Raw genomic sequence first — 14,734 nt, 5'->3', positions numbered from 1 at the left:
CCCAAAGGTTCAAGTGATGTAGGCACTACTACTAGGCATGCTGGAAAGAAAATGAAAAGGTTGTGGTTCAGTTAGGCTAAGGCTCAGTTCATGTGGGAATTATCTGCAGATAACAATTCTCTGCAGGTGGACAGGTTCTCCTAGAATTTTTCTACTTTGGATCCAGGCACTTTTTTGGAGGGCCTTTCTTTGTGGCTAGCTGAGGGACAATGTCCCAAAGACAGTGTAAATACAGGCTTTGTTCTCTTTTCCTGTTAGTTTCTTGACTTTTGTGGCTGTGTAAGCTGTATTATGGCTGACACTTGTTAGTTACTGAATAGAAAATATAAGTGTAAATATAATGCAAATAACTTCAGGTGTATCTGGTATTCGGAAAAATACCAAATAATTAAGCTGCCATCTTGGGACTTGCAGAATAAGAACCATTCCTGCATTGCATAATAGCATATTTACTTTTTTTTTTTTTTTCAGTGGAGTGCTGACTGAGGATTCATTGAGCAAGTTTTTCTTTTCACAGGATGATAGATATCTTTATGTGTTCTATCCTCCTGAGTGTCAGATTTCCTTCTCTCAGTCCTGGTATCCACCTATCACATTGTTTCTTGACTCGTGAGCATTGCAACCAGCCTCGGTGCTGCTGAAAGTCCCAAGTTATTTTTGTTCTTTACTAGTGACTGTGGATCATTGGTCCTACCAAGGAAATAAATTGGAGGAAAAAAAAAAAAAATCATAGGTATTAGTTCACAATAAGATCTCCCAAATAACAGAAATCTGTGTGGAGAATAATCCAAGTTTATCACATTTTTTTCTTGTCACTTTGATCTTTCTTTCCTATTATAATTGTTATATGTGTATGAAAAAAAGATGGACATGTTCATCCATTAGGGACTGATAAAACTGTTTTTACCCACAAACACAGAAACAGGGGAAAAAAATAGCATGTGTGTATGTGGGGGTGGAATAAAAACCCATTCATCACACCTGAGTGTTTGTTGAAATGTATCCTGATGAACGCTTCACAAGTGCTGGCTAGAATATTTTCCTGTGAACTCCTCTAGCCAGAGCAGCAAGGAAGTTCAACAGGAATCCCTGTCCCACCAGAAAGAGCCTCTGTTCCACTGACCTGCAGCTGTTCAGAAAATCCTTTTTTGTAGCTTGGGTGGAAAGGAGGATAGTTGTCTTGCATATAAATATAACAGATACATACAATTTTCTGAGAGGAATAAAAAGGATGAAAATGAGATGAGAATGTGTTTAGCTCATTATTACTACTGTAAGTCTTTCAAATATCTGGACTGAGGTCAAGATTCTTCTCAGCTATGGGAAAGGCTGATAAAGGGTAACATGGGAAAGAATTGATTTCAGAAATTGCATGGCAAACTTGCCATGTTGATTCTTCTCATTGCCTGGGAAAGACTATGTACTTTTATTTCTTTATTATTACCTTGCTGATTTTTTTCTGCTCTGATTCACTTGAGTGAAAACTGCCTAGTTTCCTTCGCTTTTTAATCATATATTTTTTTTCCTTTCCTTGCCTAAGCCTTTTCTTCAGGTGAAGTTGACAGTGGGTATTTTTAACCCAATGGTTAAATACAGTTTGGTGGTACACGAATTGAGATGAATGTCCAGATACCTGAAAAAATCAGGTGTAGAACAGGGTCAATGTGACTGCATGGGAGGAGTGTATGCACACCAAGTGCTTATTAGAAGTCATACAAATTGATACAGCATTTACCTATGGGAGCTATTGTGCCTCTAAAAACTACAGTATTTGCACTCAGTATCACTTTTAAATAGGAAAGCATCAGGCAGCACTTCTTGCTTTACCTTCTGCTTATGCATACATGACAGAATGCTTTTTAGAGATAGGACTGTACACAGCAAGGTAAGTGTGCGCAGGCCAGAAATACAATAGGGAACTGTGATATCATAAAGTACTGCTAGTACACTTTTCCTCATGCGTCTTCCACTCTCACTTAAAGGTATTCTCAAACATGTGGATACTCCACCAAGATGATTTTCTCCAGCTTAAAAAAATCTTCAGTTTCTTATCTGAGCAGTTCCCCTTATCTCTATCAGAGTTCTGTATACACTACCCAAATTATTTTTCTTTCCATCCTTGAGAAGGATGGGAAAGTATATATAGAGCCACCAATTAGTGATTAAAACAGGCTTCTCAATAAAAAAAAAAAAAAGAAAGAAACTCAGTACCACTTGTTCAAGCCCAAACAGATAAAGCAGCTGACAACATTAGGAATTACAGGCCACTGACAACAACAACAAAATCAGGGCCAGCACAATTTGTGATAACTGTGTCAGAAACACAAAACACTCCTTTTTTGGATGGCCAAGAGGAAACACCATCTTTGAATGTGCTACTGTCTCAACACATGGGTGGCTGAAGGCTGTGACAACTCTGATTACATTAAAACACCAACGGTGTTTTAGTTTCTGTCAGCTCATTCCTGCTTGTGATGTGACAAGACTCTTCACCAAAGGAATGCTAGAAAATATCTATATTAACATTTCCCAAGTCAAGTTCTCTGTAATTTATTTTGATTGATAAGGAGAGAACAAGAGAAGCCATCCTAGCAAACATGGTTATAGATTAATTTTTGGAAGGTGAAGCTTTAACTCACATCTTGTCAGAGTGAAAACATGAAATATCCTGTATAAATGCTCTAGATCATGAAGAGAAAAGGGAGTAGAAACCTCCTTCCCACGATGCAATGTCTTTTTCAAGAGTTGCCTGATTTAAATTCTTCATGAAGGAGAAGATTGAAGATTAGAAATAGTAAAAAAAAAAAAAAAAAAAAAAAAAAAAAAAAAAAAAAAAAAACAACCTTTTTTTTTCTTGGTGCCTTTTTCTTGTGCTGTATTTTATAAAGACTTGGTGATTAAACAGAGGCAGACTACTCAATATTATTTCAGACTTAGTCTGACTCTTACCTTTGCAAGGGAGTTTCCATAAAGTTTCTGCTGATATTTTGTAGCCCCTTATTATAGCGATACAGCAAAAGGAGCATTTTACAAGTTGTTTGAGAGCTTCCCTCAGGGCACATGAGATGTTACAAGTCATATCAGATGTCTCAGAAAACAACCCCCTGAACCTGTTGCCCGTGCAAACACCTCTTCAGTCTTGTACCTGTCTAACGAAAGTGATTAGGAATGTGATTTATTTGAAATGTAATTGTACCCTTGTGCTCTGTCATCAGTACAGTTATTGGTAATAACACTTAGGTGCTTATTCCAGTGGATTATGATTCCTTTTTTCCAAAGCTGGAATAGTTACTTTTTTTTTAGATTTCCTCTTTTGTATATAATTGTCTACACTGCATGAGTTGTGATTTATTACTGTTTAAAAAAAAAAAAAAGGACAATTTTGCAAGCAAAAGTCCTACTAATCAATTTTCTGACTCAGGCGTGTTAAAGTATGCTAAACTATGCTTGTGTTCCCCTGTTTACTCCTCATGTCTCTCAGAGTAGACTGGGCAGCTTTGGTACAAATGAAGTGCCAAGTTTGCCGCGGGAGTCAGGAGCCTAAGGAGCTCTTAGTGCTTTCGTTGCCCTCTAGTGGCACAGTGATGGTTGGGGATGCCTTATGGGGCTACACCACTGACAGCCCGCTCCCCGGGTGTGTTTAACCAATAAAGATGAAAAACCAAGAAGTATTGTTAGCAGCATATCTTTGTCCCACGTTGTGTTTGAAATGGGGATCTGTAAGGTAAAGGATATAGTACAGGTGTAAAGAACTTCCTTATCGTGTGTGTCCAATAAAAATGCTGTGGCTGCAAGGAGGGAAGCTGTTCTTCCAAATGAAGTATATTACTTTGTTTACAGGAATGCTCAATGCATTAGTCAGAAAATTGCAACTGAAAGCAATATGCACATTGTCTCATTCTTGTGTTGCTAGAAGACTCCTTTAGTTCCATGGAACAGACGGATTTTTTATTGACATTTTCACTTCAGTGATTTCTGTAGAATAACATTAAATTAAAAACAGTTAATGAATTGTAATTAAAGATATAATGAAATGCTAACTTACTTGCATCTCAGAAAATCCCCTTAGCTTAGTCACAAAAGAAATAAATATTTGTTGATCTGCCTTAACAGTGTCCTTTTTTCTCTAAATTGTGTTCTGTTATGCTTGATAGCTAAAACTATTTCTGCCATCTACACTTAAAACTCTGTCTACAGTGTGATGGTTCCCCCTCTGTTTTCTACAACAAAGATCAAAATGCCAATTCAGATTTTGATCATGCAGCTGGATATTGTACTTTGCTCTTACGCAGGAAAGTCAGCTGCAGAATAATGCCTTCCATTCATTACTCTGGCACTGCAAAAAGAGATGCCTTTTGCCACTGCTGCTTATCTGGTTAACTATTGTTATCCTTCAATTACTGTTTTATGAATGGTCTGATTTTTTTCTTTTTTTTAGTTAGATTTACCAGACTTTCCTGTAAAATCTGCTGTATTGTTTGTTCTGCTTCTTTCCCTCTTAAGTACCGAAGGTGGTCTGTCCATGTATAAGGCATACTCTTTAAGATTTTTTTTCAAATATTTCTTAAACAAAATGGTTTCAAGTTCAATTTCTGCTCATCACTGCAAGTTCTTGTACTTTTACAATCAAGCATGGGATCAGATAATTGGGGCTTTTGGAACCATTCGTATAACAGCAAAAATAAAATAGTGTATTTTTCTTCTACTGATAAACTGATTTTAGAAGTTATGTTGGGCATGACAACATCTTCAGTTTTTAGGTTGAAAGCATTATCAATCTATTTAATTTGTGTTAACTCTGTGAATGCAGTTGACACTATATTTACCAAGATTAGCATAAAATAATAAAGGTTGTTTTTGTACTAGTTAATTACATACAAAACATTAAATTTGCAAAAATAGCCTTCAAACATTTACATGCTGAAGTAAATTAATTTAGCTTTATTAGATGTTTGAAATCATGGGAAATTTAAATATACATGTCAGAAAATATATGAACAAGTGTGGGAGTGTTAGTGCAAGTGTCTGTCTCTTACACTCTTACAAAGGATTTTTCCTCTACCCATTGGAGTCATCTAGTAAAGGATCATATTGGATGGAAATGCTGGTGAATTTATGACATTGTATGACTCATTGCTGCTCCACTGATGGAAAACACAGTAACTTGGAAAGAACCTCAAAGCTGTACTAAGCTTGCTTGTGGCCACTGAAGGTGTGTGTGTGTGTTTGTTTTTTAGGATGGATTCTATGATTGTGTCTATGGTAAAAATCCATATCCAAGCTTTTGGAATGAGAACCTATCATTAAAATGTTTACATGTTTTCGAGTGCTGCTTTTGTCTGTGACAACTAGCGTGCTCAAGTATTTTGTGTGTGCACACAGAAATCAGGATATGGGATGCTTGGAAGAACATTCCCAATGTGTAGTTTGCATGCAGTCATCCTGTCCCAATAGGTCAGGAGTTTATTGATGGGTTGCTCTGTGCCACTAAGCCTCAGTGTCCAGGAACAAGTGGCATGTTGCATTTACTAATATAGCTATAGCTAATAAGAATCTACTAATATTTTCTGTGATATTAATTAGCAACTCATTTGTTTGAGATTGGTAACAATGAAACCAAAATTTGGTGATCTTGATCTTTCTTCTGTAGAGGCTCAAGGGGAAAAAAAAGGCAGCGTGACAGGTGTTTGATTCCACTGTCTGTGCTGGAGAGGTGAGTGGTATTTGCACATCGTTTTAGAACCAATAAACATCCCCTTCAGGAAATGGTAGGGAAAACATAGCAGAACAGAAATTAACTCTTTCAGAGCTGATGTATCTTTCATTTATGCCCTTGAAACACTAGGCTTAATATCAATTCCAAAACTTTGATTAGCATCAGGTAGCTAACAGACTTACTAAGGACTCCTTGTAACACCTGAATAACAAAATGTCCACTTTCTATGTCTGCTAAAAATTTCTTGATTATCTATAATCAGGATGAAAGATGGGCTATGTTTTTCTATCAAAGGATAGTTGCATCTTTGTTAGCTACTAGAAACAGGCTACCATGAACCTTGAAATCTTCAGTCAGCTTCTGTTACTGTGAGGCTACAAAACAATAGTTTCTTCAGATGAGCTTTTTAATTGATGTGTAAGAGAGACAGAGATAAAAACTGCATTCTTTCTTATAAGTTATCTTGTGTAAAATGTGAATTTTTCCAAGTAAAAATATACGTGAAACAGTGCCCAAAGCCTTTTTTTTTTGTTCTTTGCTTTCATCAAATTGACTCTTTTTTGAATAATAAGTGATGTTTACCTGTGAAAAAAAGTGTTTACAAAAAAAATCAGCCTCCTGTAATTTGGAAAATGAATATGGAAACTCAAGAGATTTGTATTTTTTCCTTATCCAAGGATATTATACACTTGATTCATAAACAAAAACTCACATGCTATACTGTTAATTGAATCTTTGAACAAAAAGATAAGTACAGAAAAATCTTATGGTATTGTGCATCTTGAAGCTGTTTTGCCTGAACAATATAGTATTCCCACAGGTCCCCATTTTTTGTTAGCTTGCCTTTTGTTGCATGTATGTAAGGCATAATGCTGAGTAAGACTTAATACTGAGTAGGGCAAAAAGATTATTTGAATCTTCTGTTCCTATTCAGCAGAGCGATTTATGACTTTTTTTTTTTGCCACACCTAATTATAATCTGACAAATGCAACAGTACTATTGCTTATGTGACGAGTCCTTTGTAATTTGAGAGAAGGGAGAAAACAAGCATCGTTAATCATGAGAATTCAGATTTATCAAGTGGTATCTTCAAATAGTTCAATAAGCCATACCATATATCATGCTAAATATCTTTGAACTTTCAAAAAACCAAAAACAAAACTGCAACTTCTCTAAAGAAAGCATCTTTAACATCTTGGAAGAAGCTTTATTGACTCTGCCTTTAACCAATCTGAAAGAGTTATAGCTAAAGCTAATGGATGAAGTCCATATGTTAAAAATGAGGGGGGCGCTATTTACAAGAGTTATTAACAGACAGGGAGCTTATATTGCTCAGCTCTTCAAAACTGGATGAAAATCCTTATCCAATTACTTAGTCATTTGTCAGTCAAGACTAGATCTACATGTAGTAAGTACAAGGTGCAGGTGTGTGCACAGAAAGCATATGCAGTTATAAGTATGTGCACATGAAGGTTGTACAGTCAAAAAGTAATTTCAACGTGCATGTGGCCTTCTGCTAAAGTGTATGTTTCGGTCGTCTTAGTCATAGCTAGGAAAGCAATAACAATGCAACAAGGTTAGGTAGGTATTACAGTCTCTGTTGAAGACCTTGATTAAACTTGATGGCCATCCCAAGGCAGCCCTCTTAATTGCTGCATTTGTGCCATTGTACGCTCTGGATAAGAGCGTATCCACGTGATCTGTAACTGCATTTCAGTTACTGTGTTGAAGTATTCTTGAATAATAAGTTCCTTGAAAAACATCTGTACCACTTGTTTTCAAAGCTTTCACTACAGGGATGACTTGGTAAAAGGAAGGTTTATGGAAAAGTGTGCATTTGCTAATAACAGAGAGTGTTTACCATAAGTTCTAATTTGATTTATTAGCTGCTACGTTTTATTTAAACTATTTGCTTGAATAAATCTACTTCATCATGGGCTTTTGAAGTTATGTTATATCTGCATATAACTTATGTGGATTTCTTTATATGGTACAGTTGTCAATCTTAGGTTCTTCTGCTTGAGATGGCCTACTTAATTTCAGTAGTAGACACGAAGAGAATCATCTGTTTTAGCACATCAGTTCCAATCAGAAAGCAACAGAAGGTCAGATCGTAATGAGGGAGATGAAGCTGTACTAAGACTACTTAAAGTCTGTCTGGAATAAACACCCCAGACAAAAATATGCACAGGATTCCAGAAACTAATGTTTTTTTCAAAGGACAGTCTTGGAAGGAGGGAGGGGTGAATGTGGAAAGACTACTCAGAATCTGGCAACAGCAAGCAATCGGAATCAAGTGAGACACATGCAGGACAAGGAGGTGATCCAAGAACAGCCAGAATGGATTCACCAAGGGAAAATCACACCTTACCAATCTGGTGAAGATTCTGGATCAGTCCTATGATGGAGTGACTGCATCAGTTGACAAGGGAAGACCAACCAATGTCATCTACCTGGATTTCTGTAAGGCCTTTGACATGCTCCCTTATGACACCCTGATCTCCAAATTGAAGAGAGATGGATTTGAATGGTGGACAAAAAGTGGGTAAGGAATTGTCTTGAAGGCCACAGCCAGAGAGTGGTGGTCAATGGCTTTATGTCCAGGTGGAGGCTGGTGATGAGTGGTGTCCATTGGGGTTCTGTCTCAAGACCAGTACTCTTTAATATCTTTATCAATAATATAGACAATGGGATCAAGTGCACCCTCAGCAAGTTTGCAGATGACACCAAGCTGAGTGGCACAGTTGATACAACAGAAGGAAGGGATACCATCTAAAGGGACAAGCTTGAGAATTGGGCCCCTGTGAACCTAATGAGGTTCAACAAGTCCAAGTGCAAAGTGTTGCACCTGGGTCAGGGCAATCCCAGACAGCAGCAATACAGACTGGGAGAAGAGCTCATTGCAAGCAGCCCTGTGGAGGACTTGGGGGTTCTGGCTGACAAAAAGCTTGATATGAGCCAGCAGTGCCAACTGCATCCTGGGTTCCATCAACAGAGGAGTGGCCAGCAGGTCAAGGGAGGTGATTGTCCCCCTCTACTCTGCCCTTCTGAGGCCTAACTTGGGAGTACTGCATCCAGGTCTGGGGCCCCAAGTACAAGAAGGACGTTGATCTGTTAGAGCAAGTCCAGAGGAGGGCCATGAAGTTGATCAGAGGGCTGGATCACCTCTCCTAAAAAGAAAGGCTAAGAAAGCCGGGGCTGTTCAGCCTGGAGAAGAGAAGGCTCAGGGGAGACCTCATTGCAGCTTTTCAATACTTAAAGGGGGCTTATAAAAAGACGGACAGCAACTTTTTGCTCTGTCAGATAATGATGGGACAAGGGGAGGGTGGTTTTAAACTAAAAGAGGGGAGATTTAGATAAGAGATTAGGAGGAAATTCTTCACTCAGAAGGCGGTGAGGCACTGGCACAGGTTGCCCAGAGAAACTGTGGATGCCCCACTCCTGGAAATGTTCAAAGGCATGTTGGATGGGGCTTTGAACAACCTGATCAACGTAGAGGGTGGCATCCCTTCCCATGGCAAGGGGGTTGGAACTAGATTGTCTTTTAGGTCCCTTCCAACCCAAGCCATTCTATGATTCTCTATTTTATGGGGAAGGTCAACTTGTGCTTAGCTGTCAAAGCTCAACCTGCCATGCATAGTGATAATAGAGTTTATGCATGCAGGAATAGCGATTACACTTGAAGAAAAATCAAAAGCATTAGATTCAGTGAAAGTGAGTCTGACAGGGTGCATATGATTATTATCTTGATTATAAATAAAATACAACTAGAAGATCATAACCCATTACGATGCAAAGGGCAGGGAAGATAATTCTGGAGATTGAGGGTTCATCACAAAGTTTACCCTATTGAGTTAAATCTGCCTAAACTGCCTATTTGACAAAATGAATAAGAGAAAGAGAAGTTAGAAAGATTTGTTTAAATAGACCAAAGTTTAGTGTTTTGTGATGAATACCTTCATCTGCTCTGGGAATTCTCTAGTAGGTAACTCAGTGAAACCAGGGAAGGAAGATGACTGGTAAACTGCATTAATATGGACAGCCTCCAATGCTGCTATTTAGGTCATCAAAACTCATAAGATTTTCAGCAGGGCCTCTGGCAAGGTAATGAACACTTTTCCTTCAGAAACAGTTATATTCAGGGCATCACGAAGAAATACCTTCCTTATCTTGCTAGCATTAATGTCAAACATTGCCACAGCATAAAAGCACCTTTGACGATAAATGAACAAGAGATCAAGTCAAAAAGAAAGGAAGACCACGTCCTTGTAATAATTATAAAATAGCTTGATTTGAAGGAATGGAGGTCCTTTTTGCTTCGTATCCAGTAATAAGGATACATAAACAATCTCTGATGTATAAAGAACATTTGACTATAATGAATGTGAATTAATGCATATATTGATAGTTGGAGTATTTTCTGAGATGAAGAATAATTATCTAAAATATTTCAAGCAAACCACAAAATGAAATAGAGCATATGGCCAGCCCTGTGGGAATTTCTCTTGACCCTTTAGGTAAAACCCAGAGTGTCTGTTATTTCTATGCCAATTTGTTCAGTGTGGGACCTGACTTCAATACAAGTTCTAAATAATTTTAAATATTTCTCTGAACAGGTTTCTTTTGCTTTTATAGCTTTGCTTACACTGTGTGTTCAGACTGTGATGAAATAAAGATAGACAATTACAAAGAATGGTTTTCATGACTGGTCTCTACAAACAAATATAAAAATGCTCAGCTGATGCTTTTAATCTTTTTTTTTTTTTCTTTAATGGAGGAAAAACAGACTTATTTTGAGGTTATATCCTTATGTTAACTCTTAAAAGAAAATTTGCTTAGTATGGAGGATTTTTGTGTATATTGTACTGCTGAGGTTTGAAAATTTAGTCATTTTTAAGACTTGAAAGCATTTCAGTTTCTAAGGTGTAATGTTAGTGTTTTCGCACCTAGTATTTAAATAGGTTTAACTACTGCACCATCAAAACTGCAGCTACTATGGCATTTAAAATCGAGTCTTCATGTGAGACAGAATTTTTTATCATTCTCTTTAAATTAGCTTTTTTTTTTTTCTTCTATTTTCTATCATCTGACTCTGTATCTTCAGGGTAGTCTGTACAGGTTCCTCCAAAAAAACAAACAAACAAACAAATGGGTTTGAGTTTTTATATATGTTAAAACTAGATTTACTTGTCATCTGAGTTGGTGCAAGAGCCTACAGGTCTTGTCACCTCTAAGGAGTTCTTTTAGCACAAAGGAAAGGTGAAAGATTCATGTGGTGATGGGTCTTATTTCTATACCTTTTTTTTGTAAACATCACAAATGAAAACAAGACTTCAAAGAAGTGGAAAACCAACATTTAGTTAATGTTAGGCTGCAACATGCATGGCAACTGCTAGTTGTTATTGTGAGTTCTTAACAGTTAACCAGATCTAAAATCTGCATTATGTGGAAAGTCATTTTGAAATACATGAAAAAATTTGAACTACTCACAAAGTTTGAAGGAGCACAAACCAACACAGTAACCTTTTCCTAGCAGTAGCATAATTCATTAGTGAAACACTCCTACATCTGAGTTTTCTTTATGCTTATTTAAGAGTTATCAGCTTACTAGTATTTGTATCCTTTTATCCATGGCAGAATAGAATTCAAGTGTAATTCAATATGCTTTAAAAAGCAAAGCAATTGTGTATAGCTATGCTCCTCTGTAAAACCAACAACAAAGACTTCCTAGAAAATAGTTGAAATAGAGCTAGCATTTGTTTGCTTCCCCAGATGTCACAAAGTTCAATAACGAATGCCCTGAGAAATGAAGTAGGGAGTGCACATTGAGGAAAAAATAGCAGAATAAACTGTTTTGAAGAGTCATTATGGACAGACCCACAAAATAAAAATATGCCTAATTGAGATGGGAGCATGTGTCCTCTGAATACAATAGCCACAACAGCTTTTGAGGGCCAGCTAGTATGCCTAAACTCTAGCAAGCCATTAGCTGAAAGGACAAACACATGCATTTTTAATATACCACGTTTGGATCATTCACATCCTGGCCAGCATTTCTGCCTCCCTGAAAATAGTTTATGAAGCTATTATGGCATTTTATTTAAGAACATCATTTCTGCTCAGAGAGAAGCCTCTGAATGGATCAAGAATATTCTTTAGGCTTTTTTAAGAGGTTGCAGGTAATAGACGAAGTCCAAAGAGGGAAATTCAAAAAGCATGCAGATAACTCTGCCTAAGCCTTAACTTGAAAAGTTTTTCATGACTCGGTTTGCAGTTGCACACGCACATTGTGCTTATTTTGCCAAATGTTTCATTATTATTTTAGTATACTTTGCAAGCCAGGGGACAACCATATTTATACCATCTATGAACATCTTTAGAAATGGGAAAATAGGAATCTCAGAATGTGTTCATTGTAGTATGACAAAATCCCAACCCTGTTGAAGTAAAAATTTAGAAAGAAGTAGATCCTGATGCCACTGTAATCTTTATAAATTTCTGACTTAATTGTTTACAATACATTCACACAATGCTCTCCTGGAATAGATTAGTAATTGCTTGCTGCCTCAAAAGTCTTTGTTCAGCTCTCTCCAAGAGGAGGGTTCCCTAGAGTAGCTGATGTGCAATGGTTTCTTTTATAGATGCTAACTAGTGTTGCCAAGGTTTTCATTTATTCTGTAAGGTCAGATTTTTAAAAGGAATCAAAACCCAATGTGCTAACTGTGTTAATATTTGGTGTTGAAATGGAGCTGAATTCATCTGAGAATCTTGGCCTAGGTTTGAGTTGTGAACTACCTTCTATAGGTGAGAAAACTACCAAGTGAGACAAATGACTTCTGGAAGCTAACTAAATGACCATTCTGTAAGAAACAAAGGTTTGCTTTTTTTTTTTGTTTGTTTTTTTAGTTTTTTACTGAAAAGTAATCTTTCTTCAACTGAAGATAATCTTAAGAATCAACTGAAGTTAATCTTAAGAACACTGAAAGATTCTTCACAAATGAGAGAACTTTTTATGTATAGCATTTGGTTTAATATTCTTTTATAAAGACAAGAGACATAAAATCCCACCCTGCTAGAATGAAAAAGAATTTCATAAAAATCCCAGTTTCCTATGAAACATTTACTTTGTCTTTTTTTATTTTTTGAGTTGTTGAAAAGCAGAGGGAGAAGAGTTTTTGTTTTATTTTTTAATGATTTCTTTTACTAGAAAGTAAAAGAGATTTATCTATTAAACTTGTCTGAAAAAATATATATAAAATTTATTTTGATTTATTCATATAGTGCCTTTCCTTTCCAGGAAACTGAATGCTGATTTTAGAATACTTAGAATCAATGAACATGGACATGTGTATATTTGTATGTTCACTCAAATTGCTTGAGTGGTTATTTGAGTGCTAAATGAAAAGCAGAACATAATTCTGGACTGGAAAGTTAAAATATTAATGAATCATGAGCTTCAACATCATGAGCTCTAAAAATAGCTAGATATTTTATTCAGCCTCTGTTTAAAGGATTTTAGATGGAAAGTTACTTTTTCTTGCCTTTGGTGTTCTTTAAGTAACTATGGACATGTGCAATTGCACTGGCTTCATGAAACATCATCATGTGTACTTCAGGCCCGTAGAGTGTCTGCTTCAAGTCACTATTCCAAATAGGGTCCCATTTGGAGATGTGACTAACTGTGGAGACCTTCCACAGTATAATGTGTCTTGGGGTACAGTGAGTTGCTAGATATAATCTAGTAATGAAATCTTTAAAAAAAAAAAAAAAAAAAAAAAGTACAGTAGTTGTGAGGAAATAAAGGAATAATGTTGAGGTTCCATATTGGAAACAGTTGACAGCCCCTGCAGACTTATACTGGATATGAATTCGCAATCCCACTACAGATGAGAAGGTGCATTCAGTTGGATTATAAATAGACTGGAGTTAGCTTTGAAATGCATCCATTTTATTCTGAGCTTCCAGTGAAGTCCTACAGATATGCAGCTACAGTGAGAACTCTAAAGTTTGTAATAAAGAGGAAATGATAAGGGTTTTATCTGGAGCCTTCTGACAGCTATGGAAGAAAAAAAAATCCTCTGAACAGTGGAGGAGTAGATAGTTTCTTTTCTCAGAAACAAGTGCTTGTTCTGAGTCAAATGTATGTGCTGTGTGTGACTGGAAATGTATAAGGTTCAAGAAGCCTTTCCTTCACTCTGTCCTCTGTCATGCTCGGATGCAATAATTCCACATGTACTCCAGAAGTCAGGTACTATTCTTTTCTTGCAGTCTAATGGAAATGAGAAGATGCAAGACTCATGATTATGCTTTTGCCACAAACTGACACTCACCTGAACATGCTGTTCACAGTACAATACTTCTCATGATGCTAACAGTAAAAGCAGTGTTGTGTGCTGTCCAGCCTGAAATAATAAGCTTAGACTTGTAGGAAGTTACTTGGATGACTTGGATCCAAGGGCTTGCACAGTGCTTGTTTGTCTAGAGTATCTGTAGAGTAGGCTATTGCATGATGTATCCCTAGCCAGTCCTAGGTGGAGCAGAGGCAGTGTAACCTCCTAAAGAGTATATTAGTATATTATGACAAGCATGGTACTCCTTGTTTGTTGAGGAATAATTCTTTTTAGATCTCTCCTGATTACCACCTGAGGCAGAACTACATTTCTTCAACCTCTCTTTTTAAGAATATATTTTACTGACTGAATGGACAGCATGTTCTTCTAATACTCATCTCAAACATTGGGAAGCTCTGACTTTGGATGGGATGGTAATTTGTAGCTTTTTAGAATTTGACTGAAACAGACAATCTGTGTCCCATCACTGAACATGAAAAAGGGCAATGTCTGTATTTTGCTGCTAAATAAAATCAGAGCACAACCCATTAGATTCCACAAGTAATTTGATGTTGCACTGGGAGACAGATGACAAAAATAAACCAGCAGAGAGCTGTGAGTACTTAGCTTGCTTGAGGAACATGATGCCCTCTCAATTGTCACCGGTTTTGGAATCTATCTAACCAT

At 36.9% G+C, this 14,734-nt stretch overlaps 1 protein-coding gene across 5 annotated transcripts in view; it reads left to right on the top strand.

Moving 5' to 3' along the window:
* Window positions 1–14,734, top strand: part of NKAIN2 (sodium/potassium transporting ATPase interacting 2) — a 571,961-nt gene that overhangs the window by 91,018 nt on the left and 466,209 nt on the right. Inside the window, exons 2-3 of one of the 5 annotated variants that reach the window (XM_066994333.1) lie at window positions 5,651–5,713; window positions 7,943–8,262. The exons of 2 other annotated variants lie outside the window; for them this stretch is intronic. In XM_066994333.1, the coding sequence (XP_066850434.1) occupies window positions 8,245–8,262 (18 nt within the window). In that variant the 5' untranslated portion in view covers window positions 5,651–5,713; window positions 7,943–8,244. Of the gene's footprint in view, window positions 1–5,650; window positions 5,714–7,547; window positions 8,263–14,734 lie in introns of those variants that run through there. 2 more of the 5 variants (XM_066994332.1, XM_066994331.1) reach the window with 2 other exon arrangements.

This window comes from Anser cygnoides, chromosome 3, assembly GCF_040182565.1.
Source record: "Anser cygnoides isolate HZ-2024a breed goose chromosome 3, Taihu_goose_T2T_genome, whole genome shotgun sequence".
NCBI lineage: Eukaryota > Metazoa > Chordata > Aves > Anseriformes > Anatidae > Anser > Anser cygnoides.
The sequence above is the reverse complement of the archived record's forward strand: the minus strand, read 5'-3'. Positions and strand labels throughout refer to the sequence as shown.